The sequence below is a fragment of the Vombatus ursinus genome, unplaced genomic scaffold (assembly GCF_900497805.2).
Source record: "Vombatus ursinus unplaced genomic scaffold, bare-nosed wombat genome assembly UNPS02014863.1, whole genome shotgun sequence".
NCBI lineage: Eukaryota > Metazoa > Chordata > Mammalia > Diprotodontia > Vombatidae > Vombatus > Vombatus ursinus.
In genome coordinates, this window is record NW_020954641.1 from 734,980 (window position 1) to 757,801 (window position 22,822).

At 38.0% G+C, this 22,822-nt stretch overlaps 1 protein-coding gene and 1 long non-coding RNA gene across 2 annotated transcripts; one reads left to right on the forward strand and one right to left on the reverse strand.

Moving 5' to 3' along the window:
• Positions 1-4,289: 4,289 nt before the first annotated feature.
• On the forward strand, positions 4,290-8,960 carry SCGB3A2 (secretoglobin family 3A member 2). Its single transcript, XM_027841936.1, has 3 exons — positions 4,290-4,423; positions 6,758-6,954; positions 8,801-8,960. Exons 1-3 carry the CDS (start codon positions 4,369-4,371, stop codon positions 8,822-8,824), a joined length of 276 nt encoding a protein of 91 aa, XP_027697737.1. The 5' UTR covers positions 4,290-4,368; the 3' UTR covers positions 8,825-8,960.
• Positions 8,961-9,549: 589 nt separating this feature from the next.
• LOC114027631 lies at positions 9,550-22,600 on the reverse strand. Its single transcript, XR_003567276.1, has 4 exons — positions 22,520-22,600; positions 20,628-20,751; positions 15,055-15,106; positions 9,550-10,278 (listed from the first exon to the last, which is right to left on the reverse strand). It is a non-coding gene; the product is annotated as an uncharacterized LOC114027631 (long non-coding RNA).
• Positions 22,601-22,822: the final 222 nt, after the last annotated feature.

Here is a 22,822-nt window from a genome sequence, read left to right on the forward strand (position 1 = left end):
AAACTCAGCGCTTGATATTTAGTAAACAATTATTTCTTGTTGAACTGAATTGAAGGCCACTTCCAGCTTTAAAGTTTTATTCCATTTCTGCTCTGACATTCTGTGTTCTATGTTCTATCATCCCACTTTGCTCTGATATCTTAAGTTCTGCAATACTTTCCACCAATACTTTTTCTAAAGTCCTTTCCATCTCTACAATTTTGTGAATAATGCATTACCAGAGCTTTATCAAGTTTCAAAAAAAAAGCTAAGGGGAAATTTCACTACTGGAACTCTCTCTGTCTCTGTCTCTGTCTGTCTTTCTCTGTCTCTGCCTCTGTCTTTCTGTCTCTGTCTCTGTCTCTCTCTCTCTCTGTCTCTCTTTGTGACATATCATTCAGATTATCCTCTGGCCATACTTCTAGAACTGTGCTTCCCCTCCAGGTAAACGGATTTTTGAAAGAGGGTATGATGCACTCAATATAATAAGAAGGAATTTATCAGATAATAGGAAGGCTCTTTACTTTGGTTTGGAAAACCAATTGCATAAATATAGAGTGGAGGAGATGTGAATAGACAATAGGGCATGTAGAAAATACATGAGAGTTTTGGTTGACTTTGAACTCAGTGTGAGGTCTCAGTATGATATGACAGTCAAAAAAGCTGAAGTGATCTGACTCCATTAATAGAAACAGGAGACAAGGGAAAACAGATCCTAGTATCTTCTTCATTCAACAGACTGCATATAGAACTGGTTCCTTCAGGAAGGGCCTTGACCAGCTAGAACACAACCAGGCAAAAAGACTGGGGGAGGATATGTTGAAGGAGCTCCAGATGACAGAATCATGGATACTCTGATCAGGGAAGTGAAAGGTTGGCGGTGGGGAGTTCACAACTATCATTAAACAGCTGAAAGAGCCATCATGTTGAGGGGACATTAAATTTGTTTTTCTTGACATTAGTGGGTAAAATTAAGAGCAGTTCTTTAAGGATGCAGAAAGGCAGATTTCAGATTGGAATAAGGAAAAAAAACTTCAAGAAATTGGAATTGCCTCAAAGTAGAATGGGCTGTACTAGATTAATGGTGAAATCCCTCATGCTGGACATCTTCAAGATGACTCCAAATCTAGCACTTCATTCACTTTCTTCACAAGTTCATAGGCTCATAGATATAGAACTTGAAGGGACCTCAGTGGCTATCTAGTTCAATACTCTCATTGTCCAGATGAGGAAACTGAGGCCCAGGGAAGTAAAGTGACTTGCCCTGGGATCAGGACTGGAATTTAATTTCATTGATATAGGAATGAATAGGGATGTAAGAATTTTCCTCCTAAGGGAGAGAACTCCTTCTGCCGGTGCATGTTGGCATCTTCTTAGCAATTAAGAGTCTTAAAGAGGTGCCTAGAGAATTAAGAGAATAAGTGACTTGCCCAGGGTGACACAGCCAGGAATATCAAAGGCAGAATTTGACTTTTTTAAGTATACATGTACACACATATTTTTTTACAACATTCACTTCTATAAGAATTTGAATTCCAAATTTTCTCCTTTCCCCCCTCCCCTCACCCCACCCTGAGACAACAAGCAGTCTGATAGACTATACATGTGCAATCATATTAAACATATTTCCACATTAATCATGTTATGAAAGAAGAATCAGAACAAAAGGGGAAAACCATAAGAAAAAAAAAACAAAAAATAAACAAAGAAGAGAAAACAGTATGCTTTGATCTGCATTCAGACTCCATATTTCTTTCTCTGGATGTGGATAACATTTGCCATAATAAGTCTTTTGGAATTATCTTTGGTCATTGCACAATTGGCCGATACTGGTTCTGCTCACTTCACTTGGCTTCAGTTCGTGTAAGTCTTTCCAGGTTTTTATGAAATCTGCCTGCTCATCATTTCTTATAGCACAATAGTATTCCATTACAATTAAGTACCGTAACTTGTGCAGCCATTCCCCTATTGATGGATGTCTCCTCAATTTCCAATTTTTTGCCACCACAGAAAGAGCTGCTATAAATATTTTTGTACATATGGATCCTTTTCCCTTTTTTATGATCTCTTTGGGATACAGTGCTAGAAGTGGTATGGCTGAATCAAAGGGTATGCACAGTTTTATAGCCCTTTAGGCATAGTTCCAAATTCAGAGGCAGAATTTGAAATCAAGTTGTCTTGGCTTTAAGGCCAGCTCTCTATCCACTATGACAAACTACCTCTGGTCACATAGGTAGTGAGTATCATCCTACTTCTGATATTTACTTCTTTTGTACATCATATAAGTTCCCCAAGTCTCAGTTTCCTCAGTGCCTACTTCATAAGACTGCCGTGAGTATTATGTAAGATGGTATGTGTAAAGCATTTGGCAAAAGAATGGCTAGTATTTATGTAGCACTGTAAGGTTCACAAAACTCTTTATAAATAATATCTCATTTTATCCTTACAACAACAATAACAATATTGTTATTCCTATTGTACATATGAGGAAAATGCGGCAGAGAGAGATAAAATGACTTGTCCAGGATTATGCAGCTAGTAAGTTTAACTATATAAATGAGAGCTATAATCATCATTATTAGATGCTTAGATGGAATTCTTACTCAGTGAAGAGGTCTTTCCAGTTGTGAGATTCTGCTACTTCTGACATTCTAGGGTTCTAAGACAAAACTTATGATCATGGATTTAGAACTGGAATATACCTTATTAGTCATATCGCCTAACATTTGACATGTGAGGTAACAGATCTGAGCAGTTTAAATGAGTTAATCCTTTCCTCTTCTAAATTTCCCTATTTCTATCAAAGCGTCCCCTTGACTCTTTTCTTTTCCTCACCCCAAATATCCAATCAATTAACAAACCTTGCCTTTTCAATTTTGAAAATATCTCTCATATCTCTCTTTCTCTCTACTCACATAGCTACCATATTAGTTCAGGTCCTAATCAGCTCTCACTTAAATTATTACAACAGTCTTGCAATTGGTTTTCCCAACTCAAGTGTCTCCACTCTAGTCCATCCTATACACTCTTGCCAACATGATTTTCTTTATAATCAAATCAATAGGTAGGTAGGTAGGTAGGTAGTGTAGTGGATAACTCAAGTGCTGGACCTGGAGTCCAGAAGATCTGAGTTCAAATCCTGTCCCAGATACTTACAAGCTATGTAACCCTGGGCAATTTGTTTCACTGCTGTCTGCCTCATTCTCCTCATGTGAACAATTATTATAATAATATCTACCTCCCAAGGTTGTTGTGAGGATAAAATGAGATAATATTTATAAAGTGCTTTGTGAACCTTACAGTGCTATATAAATACTAGTATTTATCATTATTATTATCATTATTAATCACAGATCTGACCAGGTCATTTCTCTCTCCAAACAATTTCAGGTGCTTCCTATTGCCTCTAGGATAAAATTTAAGCTCCTATATTTAGTTTTTAAAGCCTTTCAAAACCTGGCCCCAACCTACCTTTTCAGCATCATTGGACATTATTCCCCCTCCCAAACTCTCTGTTCCATCCAGACTGGTCTGCTGTCTGTTTCTTCCACAGGACATTTTATCTCTATGACTTTGTCCTGGTCATCCCCCATAGTCAGAATTCATGTCTTCCTCACCTCATCTTCAGAATACCTCTCTTCCTTCGAAATGCAGCTCAAGCACCATTTTTTTCTGCATAAAGTCTTCCTTGGTCCCCCAACTACTAGTGCCCTCCCTCCTAAACTACCTTGTATCTAACTACTTGGTATAGATTTGTCTTGATACTCTTTATACTTATACTATATACATTTATGTACATACTTGTTTCTCCCATTAGAATAAAATCTTCTTGAGAAGTGGGATTATTTCATTCATCACACTTGTATCTCTAACATCTAGCACAGTGCCTGGGACATAGCTGAATAAATGTTTGTTGATGATAGATTGTTCAAGGTCACATAGTGGCTGAGCTGACAATCAAGCCTCAGTCTAGTGGCCCAAATGGATGCTCTTTCAAAAGTGTACCACACTTGGGGGGAAGATGACCTTTAGTGGAACAATAGCAACTGCTGCTCAAATTGCATCAGTAGGAATATGTTTGGGTGCCCACTTCTGGTTCCCCAGAGGAGGCCCCTGTGCAGCAGAATCAACAAGGAAAATTTCCATTCCCACGGGAACATGAGGGAAGGAGGAAGGAGCCTTGGTCTGTTTGCTAGAGAAACATGACCCATGTATCATTTCTGAAAGGTCAAGGGGGCTTGGGGTTGCTGAATGGGGAATCCATGAATATATATACATGTGTGTTTGTTGTTCACTCGGCACCACAGCTGACTAAGTTCAATAGTGAGTCTATTGGGATTTCCTTTCAAACTTCAAGAATCTGAGAAGTTTCTGCCAGGGACAACAGTCATGAAGCTGGGACACGTCTTTCTGTTTGTAACTTTTGCCGTCTGCAGTTACTCTGGTAAGTTGTCTGAACAGAGGCAATTCCTAAAACATTTGGGGGCCTGAGAAGTAGCTGTAGTATGATTGAATGGGCCTGGACAGGAATTCAAGAGACCTGGCTTTGGGTCCCAGTGCTGCCACTAAATCATTGGATGACCTAGGGCAAGTCTCTGGCCCTGTATCCTTTTCTGTCAAATGAGGGTTTGGGATGAGATGAGATCAGAGAGTCCTTCCAGCTTTAGCAAACGATGGATTGAGGAACAGGAGCAGCGAAAGGTAGTAGAAATAATAATACATGAGGGCTCTGGAGACTCAGGGCCTAGTCCTGGACCTGACACCAAATTGGGGGCATCTTAGGATCATAGATGGAGCTGGAAGGAAATGGAGAGGTCATTCATTCCAACAATCTCGTTTCACACAGAAGTGAATGAAGCGAAGAGATGTGCCTTGGATTGTCATGCACACAGTAGCAGAGCCAGGATTGGAACTGAAGGTCTTTGACTCCTAATGCAATGTTCATTCCCCTGTACCATGCTGCTTCAATTTCTTCACCCTTTATGGATAATAACATAAACCTGTCCGATATTCCAGGAATATTTTATAGAATTATTGTTGTTTAATTGTTTTCAGTTGGATTCGACTCTTAGTGATCTCTTTTTTTTGAGTTTTTCTTGGTAGAAATACTGGATTGGTTTGCCATTTCCTTCTCTAGCTCATTTTACAGATGAGGAAATTGAGGTGAACAGGATTAAGTGACTTGCCCAGGGTCACACAGCTAGTGTCTGAAGCCAGATTTGATCTCAGGTCTTCTTGACTCCAGGCCCAGCACTCTATCCACTGTGCCACTTAACTCCTCCATTTTATAGACAGAATATGATTAATTAATTAATATGAAATAATTAAAATGAAATTAATTAATATGAAATAAAAGTAATATGATAATTAATTAATATGACAGGAATGATATGAATACCAGCTGTTTTCTCAATGCACTATGGTTTCCAAAGTATTTTACATACTTTATCTCATTTCATCTTTAAAACATCCCTATATGGAAGACAGGTCAAGAAAGTACTATTATTCTCATTTTACAAATGGAAAAACTGTCTTTGAGAGGCAAAGACACTGACATAACATTGCATAGAATCACATTTCAATCTTAAACAGGCCTTAGAGGCTATCCAGTTCAGCCCTATTTTTCAGAGGTGACAACTGAGGAACAAGAATGTGAGTGATCTGTACATGGTCATACAGGTAGGACATGGCACAACTGGGATTTAAGCCCAGTTTCTCCATCTCCAAATTCAGGACTGTTTTTACTGTATGGTAAGCACTGCCTCTGAGTGTCAGAGTTGAGGCTCAAGTTCAGATATTTGGAATCCAAAGCTATGTACAAGGGAAGTATTGTTACTAATAATAATGATAACAGTTCTATATAATAGTTTAAGGTTTACAAAATGCTGTTCTCACAATAACTCTGTGAGGAAGGTAGCATGAGGATTGTTAGTCCCATCATATTGATGAGGAAACTGAGGCTCAGTGGGGTTAAGAGACCTGCCCTTGGTCACACAACTTGAAGGTATTGAAATAAAAACACGAACTCAAGTCTTAGGATGTCAAGTTTAGTGCTCTTTTAATGACAACAGTAATAATAACAGCATAAGTGAAACTGGACAGAGTAATAATTGCATTTCTTTGGCATTCTAAGGGTTGTGAAGTACTTTATATATGTGTTGTATCACTTAAAGATGTCTAGCACTCTGTCCCCTGTGCCATCTATCACTACCTTATAGTATAAGAACAATTATGAGGATTGTACCTATAAAGCAGATAGATGAGCAGGTAGGACAGATGGGCCTCTTCTATTGGAAGAAATCTCAAGGTTTTATCTAGTGAACTGAGGATGAAGATCTACAGTATGACCTGGTACAAAGAGTATGAGATTTGGGATCAGAGGATCTGGGGTTGAATCTTGCCTCTGCTACTTGCTACCTGTTTTACCTTTGGGTTGTGTCTTAATCTCTCTGAACTTCTCACCTGTCAAATGAGGGGTCTGGATTAGATGATCTGTATGTTTCCTGCTAGCTCTAAGTTCTATGATCTTAAATTGTCTTTGTTCCTATTTCTGATTTTTAATTTCACTGCTAAACTCTCTAATATCAGCATCTGGATGTTTTTCTTTCCAGGAGGGAAAAATCCCACCTGATAAATCCATGACTTGCACATTGGTAGTGATGGTGAGGGAATCAAGGCTGCTTAGAGATATTTGTATTTTGCTATCTAGAGATGGGCTATATTTGGGAATTTTGCCTGGAATCTCAAATGCTCTGTGGTCCCCACCTTTTTTCTCCAGCTACCGCTTTCTTCATCAACAGTGGGTCTCTTCCCATCAACAATTTCATGCCCCTGGACATGATCCTCTCCATTATTGACCCACTGAAAATGGTCTTGAAAACACTGGGCATCTCTGTGGAGCACTTGGTTGAAGGGCTAAAGAAATGTGTGGATGAGCTGGGGCCTGAGGCTTCCGAAGCTGTGAAAAAACTTCTGGTAAATATCCCTTTTGGCTATCTTGCCAATCTACCCTTCTCTGCACTGTACTCACTGTTTGGGCATCATTGAGTTACTGTACAGTTATTTTATAAATATGGTACCATTGGTGTATATACAGGCATCACCTAGTCACTTTAGAGCAGTTATAGAGTCATTGCAAAGTAACTCTACATCCTTTGGACAATCATTATACAATTCCTATACAATCATTGTGCAGGATGGTTATACAGTTGCTATCTTCTGATACAGCTAACTCTGTCATTGTATAGTCATTGCATAGTAATTGTTGAATTTACATAGCAGTTGAACAACCTTATCACACAGCCTCTGAACTACCGTTGTAAAGTCATTATTCAGTTGTCAAAGGGTTATACAGATACTATGAAATTATTGTACAGTCACTATGTAGCAGTTACAGAGTCATCACATAATGTTACTCTACAGCCTTTGGACAATCATTGTACTGTTATCATATAGTCATTACACAGTCACTATATCACAATTTTATAATCGCAGATGTAGCAATGACAGAATTGTTCAGTGACTATACATTGTATAGTCATTATTACATAATCATTGTATAGTTATTATATACCCATTATACAACAATTGTACAGTTGACAGAAGTCTCTTTGTAACCATTGTAAACTTATTACACAGGTATTCATAGTCACTATCCAGTAATATATATTGATTGTATAGTTATTATACACTTACTTTATATAAGGTCCTTGCACCATTATTATAGAGTTACTGTACATTTACATGATTGTTATTGTAAGAGACCATGTAACCACCATCCAATTATTAATTCTTTAATTCATCATTAATTACTCCAAATTATTACATAATAATTTTATACTTATTTTAGTACATTATAGAGTATATATACAGATGTATATTGTTACTATGCAATTTTTAACTGAGCAGCAGGGCCCTTGATGTAGACCTTTGATCTATTAGTCACTTCTCTGAGACTTAAACACTCCATATAGTATAGTGGAGGCTTGCCTAATATGGGAAAAGTTGGGTTTGCTAACATTCCCTTACTCCTGGGCTTTTGAACCTTTCCCCCTTCCTTGAAGGTTCTATGTAAGACAACTTAAGCTCAGTTAAAACTGTTCCCTAAAGAAAACTTTCTTAAGTGCATATTATGTATGATACCTGATGCCATAGTCTAGCCGTAAGAATATAAATCTCAGTAGCAAAGTGATTCCATCAAGACTAAGAATGGTTGAGTGGAAATAGTCATTAAGATGAAAGTCAACAAATGACCTGGGTTTGAGTCCAGGCTCTGTCACTAATAAGTTGCGATGATACATTTCCTCTCAATTTGTTATTTTCTCAAAGTGCTGTTGGGAAGATCTCATGAAGGGATGAAAGGAAAAGTGCTTTGCAATGGGAAGATTTATTTGGCAGCTAGGTTGCACCATGGATTGAGGGAGTCAGGAAGGACCTGAGTTTGAATTCTGCCTTACTCACTTACTAGCTGTGTGACCCTGCACAAGTCACCTGACCTCTCTCGGCCTCAGTTCCCTCATCTGTAAAATGGAGATGAAAATAGTACCTATCTCACAGAATTGTTGTGAGGATCAAATGAGACAATACATAATGCACTTTGTAAACTTTAAGGCATATATACGTGCATTATTATTGTTAAAAATAATACTAAATACTAGCTATTGCTTTTAGTACTCCCACCAGAGTAGTACTGAATCCATACCAGCTTCTAAGCCCTGGGGGGAAAATAATTCTCTGACCACTCACCCCAGACCCCTATGCCCTCCTCCTAAAAATTATCTCAAGCAATTTGTTTCATCATGATTACTCTTCTATCTTTCAGGAGGCTTTGTCCCACCTGGTGTGATTTCAGGATGATAGACAAAACAAGTAGCTGCATGCTTCAGGATCCTCCCTTATCTTCCTCTTATCGTTTTAATGCTTTATCATTTGCCTGACTCCAGGCATCCTGAATTGTATCAATAAAGCACTTAGACAGTTTTTTCCTTGTTATGTCTTACATTTCTGGGGAATGGGAGGAGAATGGTTAAGGGAAGGGCTGCTCTGAGATCTAGAAGGGATTATTTATCAGTCACAGAATGTTTTAGTTGGAAGGTACCTTAGAATACAGTTCATAAAATGTTAGATCTATAAATGGAATTTGAACATAATACATGAAATGACAGACCACAAACAACCTTAGAACATAAGATGGGAGAGCTAGAAGAGCCCTTAGAACACAGAATGAAAGAACTAGAAGAGATCTTAGAGTATAGAATAGTAGAGTTGAGGGGCACCTTCAAAGACAGAGTATATAGTGCCTTGGGGTATACAGGGTGGACCAGCATCTCTGGTGTAAGGGCTTGCTAAGCCCTTTTCAGGACTGCTCATTCCACTTTTGGTGTCCATCTGCCACCCAACTCTCACCTATGGCTCCAAGAAGCTGTAGTATGCACAGTGACTGTGCCCTGGTAAAACTGTCTTGGCAGGTTAAACCTGGTTGAGGGTAACCAATAGGTCTCAGACCTGTCTGTGAGTTAGGAGGATGTCTACCCCAAGCATGTGAAGACTTCCCCTGATGGAATGGGCAGATGAGAACAATCTGTTCCAATGACCATGAGGGTGGCTAAAGCAGGCACTGTGGGGTGCTCAGAATTTGGCCAGACATCAAAGACCTCAAGGTAATCCACTGCAACCCAGGCCATTGCCAGTCATCCTGACTTTTGTCTTGCCTCTGGACTTCAATGACTCTGGAAGACAGAATGAAGCTGATGACTGTGCAACTCTGCCCATTTGAATCCGATTCACACATGAGTTAGGACATTACTTCATAATGTCATTGGTCCTCTTTGAAAACGAAGGACAAACAAAACCAACAACAATACAGTGCCTGAACAGGAAGTGGCCTTTGAATATATACCATGAAATGTTAGACCTGGAACTAGCCTAATAACATATGCTCTTAGATCATAGACCACAGCTTAAGGGTGAGGTTTGTCCTGCCACCCAATTAATCACAAAAGGCCCAAATTCTCATTTTAAGACCATTCTCCATCAATTTGAAAGAATTACAGGGCGTTAGGTCATTGGATGAAAACAATGATTGTATGCAAGAAATATCTTGTAACTGGCAGAAAAAAATCAGAAACATTTCTAGTTCTATGCATAAAATAGCAAGGCAGCTCTAAATCATACATTTCAGTACCAGATCAGTTGAGTAGTGGTTTAATTGGGCAGCGAAGAACTCTTGAGAGAGAGAGTTGTGTTTAGGTGGAGGGGAAAGCAGGAGCTCCTCTTCCTCACCATTGATCAGGAGATGACCTTGTTTTCAAAAGGGAGGAAAATCTTAAATGCTTACTAAATCCAATAGTAGCAACCCTGGAGCAATAATGGCTTATGAGAGCATCTGCATCTGAAGATAAGGGACCCCCTGAGGATAAAGTAGACAAACTGAGCAAAGGTAGCTTCAAGATTCTAGAAGGGCACTGACCCTCAGAGGTCAGCAAAGGCATAATGCTAAGGGAACTTCATGAGAACTCCATGAAGGGAGCAAAAAACTCCCAGCAATCAGCAGCTTTGAATTTAGTCTTTGGGCATATATTATCTTTAAGTCTGGGCCCACTCACTCCAGGGAGCTTATTGGTTCAAGGGAAGACTCTGCCTTCAGTTTAGGAGACATTTCTCTAACAACTGTCTTAGCTATACCTGCTTGCCAAAATACCAAATACTTACTAACTATCTCTGGCTGATAATCAATAGGGAGCACAATTATGGAGTCCTAAGCAACAGTATTGGAAACCCTAGCATCTCCTTTGGGATTGCCCTTAGAATCCTGAGAAGAAAAGTAGTTAGCCACCCTCTGGTGATCTGATCTGTTAAAGTGAGTACAGTTTGGGAGGTAGCCCTGAAGGGGGTGCTACAAATGTATACTGGAAGGGATTTCGAAAGAGAATACTAGAATTTAGATTATAAAAACTTAAAGCGAGAAAGATACATCAAACCTAGACCTTGGATTGTTGTGTTGTTTAGTTATTTTCAATCATGTCTGACTCTTCATGACCCTATTTGAGGTTTTCTTGGCAAAGATACTGGACTGGTTTGCCATTTCCTTCTCCAGCTCATTTTACAGATGAGGAAACTGAGGTAAACAGGGTTAAATGACTTGCCCATAGTCACATAACTAGTAAATGTCTGAGGTCAGATTTGAACTCAGGTCTTCCTGACCCATAGCTCTGTCTAGTGAGCCATCCAGCTGTTCAGACCTTAGACATAAGCTATTAAATAAGATACTAAGTTAAAAAAAAAAAGAAAGAAAATCTGAGGTCTCTGCATGGTATCAGATGTAGACAGGAAAGTAGGCTCAGACATTTTAGAATGATTTCCATTAGCACAAATTGGAGCCAAAGTGACCTGGACTTTCTATTGTTTATTGTCAAGAAATCTAGTTACTGAGACATATCCCCTTCCCTAGACACAGTTCTTAGTATGGTTCAGTGATGACATTCTCATACTGAGAGCACCAGCATCCTGATAGACACATCCTGACACTGGAACAACACAAGTCTCTGAGCTCTTGGACTTTATTTTGTCTTCTGGGAGCTCTGAAATGGCTGAGGCACCAATTCCACACAGCCTTCCCAGGTGATCCAAGGGATTGAAATTGCTGGTTTTCTACTGACAATAGGCCTCAGGAGTGAGCAGCCAGTGGAACTGGAGGATAAGAAAGACCTAGTTTGGCCTAAGAGCTTGGGGTAAGGTTCTAGGAGAAAAAACAAGAGCCATTGATCAGAAGCATTAGAGGGAGAGAGAGAGAGAGACAGAGAGAGACAGAGAGAGACAGAGACAGAGAAGGACAGAGACAAAGAGAGACATAGACAGAAAAAGACACAGACATACAGAGACGGAGACGAAAGGGCAACTGAGACAAACAGCATGAAGTGACTTGCCCAGGCTCACACAGGTAGTAAGTGTTTGAGGCCAGATTTGAACTCAGAGAGATGAATCTTCCAGAACTTGTACTCTATCCACTGTACCACTTAGCCCAAGATCTTTCTAACAGTGGTATAAAATATATCGTTCTCAATCTATCTGATCAGAAAAGTGGGTGGGGACAAGTACGTGGGCTGACTTTGGAGTAAAAATGAGTGACAGTAGAATGATGGTTACTCTGGTGTGTCTGAGATACTCAAAGAAACAGAGGGAAGCCTCCAGAGTATTGGGTGGACCTTGGAAGGGGGCTGGCATATCACATGTCAGGAATGATCCAGAAAGGATTCTTATGCAGGAAGGAGTGGGACTAATTTGTCTATGAGATTCCTTGTAGCTCTGAGATTCTCATCAGCTTAGGGCTGACAGAACCAATTTTGTTCAAGGGTTAGCTGTTACATGGTTTTAGTTCGACTTCCATTGTGTTAATTCATAATAGAAACTGTAGATTTTGAGCAAGGAAAAAGAATGTAAGGAGGCCAGTGTCACTGGATCAAAGAGTAAAGGGAATAAAGTTTAAGAAGACTGGAAAGGGTGACGATGTAGGTTATGAAGGGCTTTTAAGGTCAAATAGAGGATTTTGTATTTGATCCTGGAGGTAATAGGGAGCCAGTCAAGTTTATTGGGTGTGGGGTTGACATGGTTGGACTGTTGCTCTAGGTAAACCACTTTAACAGCTGACTGGAGAACGGACTGGGGTGAGGAGAGACTTGGCGTAGACAGACCAACTAGCAAACTTTTGTCATAATCCAGGTGTGAAGAGATGAAGGCTTTCACAAGAGTGGTGGCAATATCAGAGGAGCAAAAGAACCATCCTTGAGAGATGTTTTAAAGGTGAAGTTGACAGCTTTTGGCAATAGATTGGATACAGGGAGTGAGAAATAGTGAGGAGCGGCAAATAACACCTGATGGATTGGGAGGATGGTGGTGCCCTTGACAGTCATACGGAAGTTTGGAAAGGGGGAAGTTTTAGCGGGAAACATGACTTCAATTTGGAAATGTTGAGTTCAAGATGTCTACTAGACATCCAGTTCAAGATGTCTGAAGGGCACTGGGACATGTGAGACTAAAGGTCAGCAGAGAGATTAGGGCTGGAAAAGCATTTATGAGAAATCTCAACATATAGGAAGGTAATTATTCCATAGGAGCTAAACATCCCTTGTTCTTTAAATGATCTTTGTATAATATGATCCCAAAACCCCATATCAGCCTCTCCTACTGGAGAATCCCAGAGCATGGGTCCATTTTGATTTAAACCAATTCAAACAAATGCTATTCATTATTCTTAAAATATTTTGCCTACAACCAAATAATGATCTAGATGTCATCTAATCAGGGTAGAGAACAGTGGGATTATCATATCAATGTCCCTCTTCATACAACATAAGATTGAAGTAGCTTTATTGTCTGACAAACCACACTGTTGACTCAGTCAATGCCTGAATCATTGGACTTTTGGTCCATTAAGATTCCACAAATCTTCTTCACTGGAACTGCTGTCTAACCATGCCTTGCCCTTCTAGCATTTATGCAGCTGATTTTTTTGAGCCCAAGTATAGGACTTTACATTTGTCCCTATTATTTTACCTTATTAGATTCAGAGAAGACAGCAAGAAATAAAGGTTTATCTTTGAGTCAGAAGGGTTCAAGTCTTTCTTCTATCATACAGTAGCCCTGTGACCACTGGGAAGTCATTTAATGTACTAGTACATCCAGGCAACCCTTTAATATTAAATAGTGTAGCCAGTTCTTGATTTCCACCACTAGAGGGAGCTTCCACAGAGGAAGTTTCCATGGGGCTTTCTGAGTAGATTAAAATAACTGATTCAGACAAACTGCCTCTACTGCCTCTCTCCTCATCACCCCTCACCCCACAAAAAACCAAACCAAACCAAACCAAACCCAAAACTGGTCCATCCTTAGGCCTATGAAAATCTTTTTGATTCTTATCTAGAATTATACAGATCCATTTGTCTAGAACTCCACCAAATACTCTGTACTCTGAAGGGCTGGGCCATCCAAGAGGTTCTTTCCTCTTCAGAAATGAACTTTACAGTACTTAAGTGATTATTATGCAAACGTGACATTAGAAGTGACTCACTAAACCAACTTCATTGGTGTTGGAAAGAGCTGTACTCCTGAGTCACCCATATTGAATTCCCTTCTCAGAGTTGCTGAAAGGCCCTGAAGTGTAAGAGGCCTCAATTGTCAGGCCCTTCTGCTTATTGGGGAGTCTCTGTCCCATTCCAAGAAACTAGAGAAAATAAGGGTCAGGGAATAGGAAACATTACAAGGAAGTAGATTTTAGTTCTATATAAGTTAAAGCTTCATTTAGGTTACATCTGACTCTTTATGACTACATTTGGGGTTTTCTTGGCAAAGATGTGGTTTGCCATTTCTTTCTCCAGTGAATTTTATGGATGAGGAAACTGAAGCAAAGAGGGTTAAGTGACTTGCACTAGGTCACACAGCTAGGAATATCTTGGGCTGTATTTGAACCTAGATCTTCCTGACTCCAGGCCTGTCGCTCTATCCACTGTGCCACCTAGAACTACCCAGAGGAGGAAGCTGTACTCTTCTGGGTAGATAGGTAGCTCAGTGGGTGGACCCCTAGGATTGGAGTCAGGAAGTCCTGAGATCAAATGCTGCCTCAGAGACTTACCACAATGTGACCTTGGGTAAGTGTATTAACTTCTGTTTGCCTTAGTTTCCTCATCTGCAAAATGGGGATAATAATAGCCCCTACCTCCCTAGGTTGCTGTGAGGATCAAATGAGATAATATTTGTAAGGCACTTAGCACAGTGTCTGACAGATAGTAGGTGAATAATAAATGCTTGTTTCCTTTCTTCCTTCCTCCTTTCCTGTCACATTCACTCCATTTGATCTGGACAACAATCCTTTGTGGGAAGCAAGACTGGGAGTTTTTTCTATATTTTACAAAACAGAAAACTGAGGCTCAGAGAGAGAAAAATATACTTTCCCATGGTCCTGTAGTTTCAGTAGGTTTTAGAGCCATGATTTAAAAACAGTTCTCTCAATGGTTTTTCCACTACACAAGGGTTGTTTATGTAGGCTTGAAAGTTAGATGTTAAAATCAGTCTTTAACTTACCAGTCATTTTCCTGGAGTCTTTCCTTGCTTGTTTCCCCAATTCATATATCCACTTGAAAGGAAGGAATAAAGAGATGAAATTATCTATGGTTGAAGGGATGTGAGAGCACTGGCCAAGATGATTTTTAAAATCTTTTTTTCTATGCTTTAAGAGCTCTTTTATTTTTATCAGTTTGTATTTTGTGTTCTGAAGGCTCTTTCAGCTGCAGAAATGTGTGTTCTGTCTTTTATGAGGCATATTAGGGGCAATGTGGCGGAGTAGAAAAGAAACTGGATTTTGCATCAGAGGATCTAGTATTGAATATTAACTCTGAAGCTGACTGTTTTGTGACCTTGACCAAGTTACTTAACATCTTAATTTCCTCATGCATTTAATTAGGGGTTTAGATTAAATGGTCTCCTATAATTCACAAAAAAATATTCTAAAGAGTTTTGTTGCTAAGGCATTCTAAGGCCAATGTTAGCTTAAACATTCCATATGCTAAAGTATTTTCTATTTTTAACATTCAACGTTGTAAGTCACCTTCCTAGTGGAATTTTCTATGTACTCTGTGTATGTTTTTAAACAAATCAATTGGTGGGATTGTCTTCTCCTTCATTAAATGATAGGGTTGGGCTATAAAATCCTTGATGGAGAGAGATTGGTCTCACTTATCTCTCTACCAAATAGAGGGACAGAGTTAACTTCATCAAAGCCCAGAGGGGTTTTGCACATAACGTGTGCAAATAAATACTCAACAAATATTGATTGATTGATTTTTAAAAAGTCTTATTTTTATTGATGTCCTTTGATTCCAAATACATCCTGTCTTCCTTCTTTACCCAGAGAATCATCTCTTTATATATAATATATATGTGTGTGTATCTGTGTGTATGTATGTATGTATATGTGCACTTTTCTTGTGACAAATGTATATGTATACATATGTGTGTGTGTATACATATATGTACACACATACATATTCTCATTGGTATTGGAAAGAGTTGGATCCTAAGTCATCCTTCTCAGAGGTGCTGAATTTTATATTTATAAGTAGAGATACACACACACATAATACATATATATGAGTATACACAGTTATATGTATGTGTGTACATGCATACATAAAATATATATAAGCATACATACACAGACACATATACAAGTGTGTGTGTGTGTGTATGTATGTGTAAAAAACAGTTCAGTAAAACTAAACCAAAATTTGTTTAAGAGCCTATGTAACATTTCACACTCATAGTCCCCCACCTCTGCAATGAAAGGAAGGAGATGAATTTTCTCAGTTTTTCTCTAGGGCCAAGCTTAGTGATATAATTACTCAGCCAAGCACCATGCTAGGCACCAGAATTTGAAAGATACAAATGAAACAAGTTCCTTCTCTCAAAGAGTTTATATTTTATTAGGTGACATAATGTGCACATAAATAGGTATGTACACAATGTATGCATAGTAAATATAAAGTAATTTTCTTCTTTTTCTCTACATTGTTGTTGTTAATGTAGACATTATTTTTTTTTTGTTGTTCCACATATCAGGTCATGTGTCTCCCCATGCCTCTCTGAATTTCCCCTATTTTTTATGGAAAGATAGTATTCTTTTGCTTTCACATATCATGTATTTAGCAATCCCCCAATAGAGGGGCATCTATTTTGTTTCTAGTTCTTTGCTACTACAAAAAGTGCTGCTATTTATGGTTCCATTTTTCTGTCTATGGCCTCCTTGGAGTATATGCCTAGCAATGAGATCTCTGGTTCAAAAGATATGGACACTTACAACACTTTTAAAATTAAAACAATTTAAATTAATTTTAAAAAATTAAAATTTGTTTTCCAGGATAGTTGGACCAATTCACTCCTCCACCATCAGCATAGCAGTGTGCTTGTCTTTCTGGAACCCTTTCATCATTGACTATTTCCTTATTTTTTTTTTTGTCATCTTTGCTAATTTTCTGGGTATGACATAAAACCTCAGGTTAGTTTTGATTTGCATTTCTCTTTTTATTAATAATACAGAGTAATTAGTCAGGTGCTTGTTAATAGTTTTCAATTCTTTTGAAAATTGTTTATATTTGACAAATTAGCCATTGGGGAATGGCTCTGGGTCTTATGTATTTGTGTTAACTCCTTATTAATCTTAGATATCAGAACCATATAAAAGATATCTGATGTAAAGATTTCCTCCCAATAATTTTCCTTCTTATTCTAGTTGCACTAATTTTGATTATGCAAAAGGTTTTTAATTTATACACTATTTTGTTTTTTGAGAGCTCCTCCATCCCTTGTGTAGTTAGGAATTCTTTTTCTAAGAATAGCAGTGAAAGGTACCTGATCTTATTCTCTTCTAAAAATTTTAGGTGGTGGCCTTTATTGAAGTTTTTGTGGTATTTGGTATAAGATGTTGGTCTAAATCTAATGTCTGGCAAACCACTTTTCAGTTTCTCCTTTAGTTTCTTAGCAAATAGAGAGTTCTCCCTTTGAATTTATGTTCTCAGCATCAGTGAACAATGAGTTATTCAGTTCAATTATTTCTGATTTTTGTTTGTCTAATCTGTTCCCTTATCTCCACTCACAAAGTCACAACTCTAGTTCAAACCCTTATCACATCTCTCTTGGGCTATTGCAATAGCTTCCTAATTGGTTCCTTTTCCAAGACTCCTCTTTAATCATCCTCCATAAAATCATCAAAGTAATACTCCTAAAGCACAAATGTGACCGTGTCACTCTCCTACTGAATAAAATTCCAGGGCCTCCTTATTATCTCTATTAACTACAACACCCTTCTGTGTGGCTTTAATGCCTTTTACAACCAGATTGTATTAATCCCATTTATACACTCTATAGCAGGCCTGCACAACCTACGGCTCACCAAAGGATTTCTGAAAAAATCTTCTACATCTTTCACAGGCCACCCAAAATCTGTTGGTGGGCTGCAGATTGTGCAGGTCTGCTCTGTGGTTTGGCTAAATTGACCTTCTTGCTTAGCACTCCTTCTTATCACTCATGCCTGAAATGTACCTGGTTCTCTGTCTCTTAAAATCAGTATCTTCTTTTCAAGCTCCACTCAAATGTTATCTCCTCATGCAGCCTTTCTTGATCACTTTAGGTTCTAGTGCTTTGCTTGCCAAATTACTACATATTTACTTTGTATATATCTATATCTATATATGTATACATGTTATATCTCCTGATAAAATGCAAGCTCTTTCAACTCCAAAAGACTCATGATGGAAAATGCTATTCACATCCAAATAAAGAACTATAGAGACTGAATGCAGATTGAAGCATACTATTTGCTCTCTCTCCCTCCCTCCCTCTCTCCCTCTCTCTCTCTCCCTCTCTCTCTCTCTATCTTTCTCTCTTTTTGTTTCTTCTTTCATGTGGTTCTTCCCACTGGTTCTAATTCTTCCTAAACAAATGACTAATGTGAAAATATGTTTAATATGAATGTATATATAAAGCCTATATCAGATTGGATGCTGTCTTGGGGAGGGGGGAGGAGAGGAAGGGGAAGAAAATTTAGAACTCCAAATCTTATGGAAGGGAATGTTGAAGACTAAAAATAAATAATTAATTTTTAAAAAGTAGGCTCTTTAGGGCAGAAATTTTTTCATTTTTATCTATACATTCCTAGTGTCTAGCACAATGACTGGTATACAGTAGGCATTTAATACTTATTGATTGATTGATCTAGTTTTCTATTTTTTAACTGGTACCAAATAGTTTTGGTGATTGCTGCTTTATCATAGAATCTGAAGTCTGGAAGTCTAATCACTCCTCTTTACTCTTTTTTATTGTTTCTTTTAATTTCTAGACCCTTTGTTCCTCTAAACGAATTTTGTTTTATATATATATATATTATATATATATAATATATATACACACACATACATATATAGATATAGATATAGATATATAATATCCTCTTTGTAATTGGAGCAGTAAAGCATTCAATGTGTTAATTAGTTTAGTAATTAGTTTAGGTAGCACATCATTTTTATTATATCGGCGTGGCCCAGCCCTAAACAATGTGGGTCCCTTAAATTATCTAAATTATTCTTTCTTTCTTGAAAGAGAGTGTTGTAACTGTAGTTGCATAAATCTTGCATGTGTCTTGGTAGGATTGACTCCTAGCTAATCTTTGCATTTTAAAGGTTATTTTAAATAGAATTTCCCTCTTTAGTTTCCCTTCTTCATTTTACTCTTGCTACATAAAAATGCTAAAGACTTTTGAGGATTTATTTTATACCTTGCTACTTTACTAAAGAAGTAATTATAATGAGTTTCTTTGCTGATTCTCTAAGGTTTTCTTAGTAAACCTTCATGCTATCTTCAAACAAGGATTATTTTGTCCTTCTCCCCCAGGGTTTATTCTTTAATTTCTTTCTCTTGTCTTATTGTTATCTTGTTACTAGTATTTCTAGAACTATTTCAAATAACAATTGTGAGTCAGGAAATGTTTTGTATTAGAGTTGGTGCTTGAGCTCATTCTTACATGGAACCAAGAATTCCATGAGCTACAGATGAGGAAGAACATTCTGGGAATGGCATAGGGGACAGCCTGTGCAAACGCATGGAGTTAGAAGATGGATCATTTTTATTTCATCCCTAGTGCCTAGCACAGTTCTGGAACACAGAAGGCACTTAATAAAAGTTTATTGCATTGAATTGAATTAGATATGGTGCTTTACTAGTGTACTTATTGGGAAAACCTCTAGTGTTTCCACATTGTCATTTGATTGATTCTTGCTTTTTTCCTCTTAGTTTTCCCATTATACATTCTATTTTCTAGCGAAAATGGCTTACTTGCTATTTATTGTATACAATATTCCTTTTCCTACCTCCATACATTTGCGTAAGCTATTTCCAGGTGCCAGGATTGGAATCCTCTTTCCTCATCTGTACCTCTTGAAATTCTTAGTTCCATTTGAAGTTCAGCTCAAATACCATCTCTTACATAAGATTTTTCCTAACTTCCCCCCAACCCACCTCTTATCAGCTCTCTCCTTGCCTAAATTATTTTATATTTGCTAATATATATGTATTGTATCTAGATATATATAGATACATACATACATACATATATATATATGTGTGTGTGTGTGTGTGTGTGTATACATATTGTTTTCCCTTGGTAGAATAAAAACTACTTGATGGAGAGGAATTGTTTTCATTTTATCCCCAATGCCTAGCATAGCATCTGGCACATAGCAGGTACATAATAAATATTTGTTCTATTAAATTGAATTCCATATATTTGCCACTGGATAGGAAGTCAAGACACCTTGAGTCTAATCTTGCCTCTGCCACTAATTTACCTTGCCCTCCACACTACACTATTACCCACATAAAGGCTATGATGATGCACAAGAGAAGAGTGGTAAATGCTGAATCTCCCCTGGAATCACAAAACAAAAGTCCATCTGCTTCTCCTAAGCCTCACCTGACATTGACCTTGGTTCCTATGGAGCCTACAGCAAAAATACACATTTGCATATTCAAACCACTTCTTCTTGCCCCTCTTCCCACAATGTGTAAATAGAAACCTAAAGAGATGTCTGCTTGGGTTTATCACTTACGAGGTCCTGAACATTGAGTTGAGAATATAGTCCATCGCAGATTCAATAATTCCCATGCCCAGAAATGAAAACATTTCTGAGATTTCTTTGTCCTTGTTTTGATCAGAGTTGGAATTGTTGTCACCTGGAAGCCAAAGTGTATTCTCAGCCATTTTGTCCCATAGAATGGCCACGATATTAGACTGAACTTGGTCTGTTTTCTCTGCAGGAAATTTCTCTAGCCATTTTTGTCTTTGTTATAGAATGTCAGAGTTAGATAGGCCCTTAGTTAGAATATTAGAGTGTAGAAAATAGCCAGTGTCTTAGCTGAAAGGTACTTTAGGACACAGGTATAGACTGTCAGAGATAGATGGACCTTGGAATATGCATCCTAGAATTGTAGAGCGAAAAGGAAACTTAGAACATAAAATATCAGAACAGAGAACATAAACTATCCTAGTTGGAAAAAAAACATAGAATATTAGAATAGGAAGGAATGTAAAATATGCAAAGTTAGAAAATTGAACATATAATATCAGAGCTGAAAGTGACTTTAGAACACAGAACATAAAATATTCAATTCAATCTAATAAGCATTTATTAAATACCTTTTATGTGTAAGGCCCTGTGCTAGGTTCTGGCAATAAAAAGCTAAAAACAAGGAGAATGTATCATGGGTCAAACTATGTTTTCTTCTTTTGAGGAATGTGCACTTTATTAGATGCTTAACCGAGAAGAGACTTTTAAGTTGATTAAAACATAGACACAGAATGCCTATACAGATGGCAGCATGGGATAGTCAAAGAGCTTGACTTCAGTTTGGGGCTTTGCCACTACTACCTAGGAGACAACCTCTTTACATTCCTTGTCTTTGAAAAAAAGACTAGGTGACCAATAAGGTCTCTTGCAACTCTAAATCTATGATAATACAATCTTATGCAATTACTCTTATACTATAGAACATAAACAGGTAGAGTCTGAAGATTCTTTAGAAGATCTAGGGGGCAGCTAGGTGACACAGTGGATAGAGTGCAGGCTTGGAGTCAGGAAGACATATCTTCCTGAATTTAAATCTGACTTCAGACAATTACTAACTGTGTCTCTGGGCAAGTTACTTAACTCTGCTTGCCTTAATTTCCTCATCTGTAAAATGTGTAGAGAGAAGGAAATAGCAAGCCACTTCAGTATCTTCACCAAGAAAACCCCAGATGGGATCACAAGGAGTCAAACATGATTGAAAACAACTCAACATTCACTTAGAAGGTCTAATAGCAGAACTAGAACTTTCCTTAGACCAAAGGATATTAGTTATGGAAGAGTCTTTAAGACTTAGAAGTTATATTTAAAACAGAATGTTAGAATTTGAAAGGAACTGAGATCATAGAACATAAAATGTTAATGATCATCTAATCTAGCACTCTTATTTTACAGATGAGGAAACCAGCCCAGAGAATTTAAGAAACTTATTCAACTTATTGAGATATAAATTAAATCGGCATCAGAGTTCTAACATCCATTTTAATGTTTTTCCTCCATAACACATAGATTTCTATATTATCAATAACAACTGTTGCACATTTATTGAACATCACTTATAATACAAATACAAAAGCAACATATGCCCCTCTCTGTTCACAAGGAACTTGTATTCTAGCCTAGCTATCCCATCCCATCCCATCCCATCCCATTCCACCCCATTCCATCTTATCCTATCCTATCTTATCCAATTCTATCCTATCTCATGCTAACTTGTTCTAAAACCTCTGGCAAGTCATTCTCTCAGTGAGTCTCAGTTTCCCCTTTTGTAAAATGAATGGAGAATAGAATATGGCTCCATCCATCACTTATGCTCTTTAATTTTTTATCAATGGTAATGGCTATTTCTCCTATTTCACATCATCAAAAACACTCACCAGCATAAGAAGTAAGAATCAAAGTGAGCAGCCCTATGGCCATCATCATCTGAAAGACTGAAGAAGCCATTCTTGTTGCTCTGGGTTCAGGTCAGTTATCAAGGTGCCCATTAGCTCTCCCTCCATTTATACAATTGGGCCAATGACATCACTCACTTATAGTAGAGTTAATTAAGATATTTGGCAAGACAGAGCTGTGTGCCAAGTGACTTCTAGGAGGCATTCTGGTTTAGCAGAAGGATTGCCCAGGTTGGGGGTGAGAAATGATGGTTCTAATTTTAGCTCCATCAATAACCAACTTAT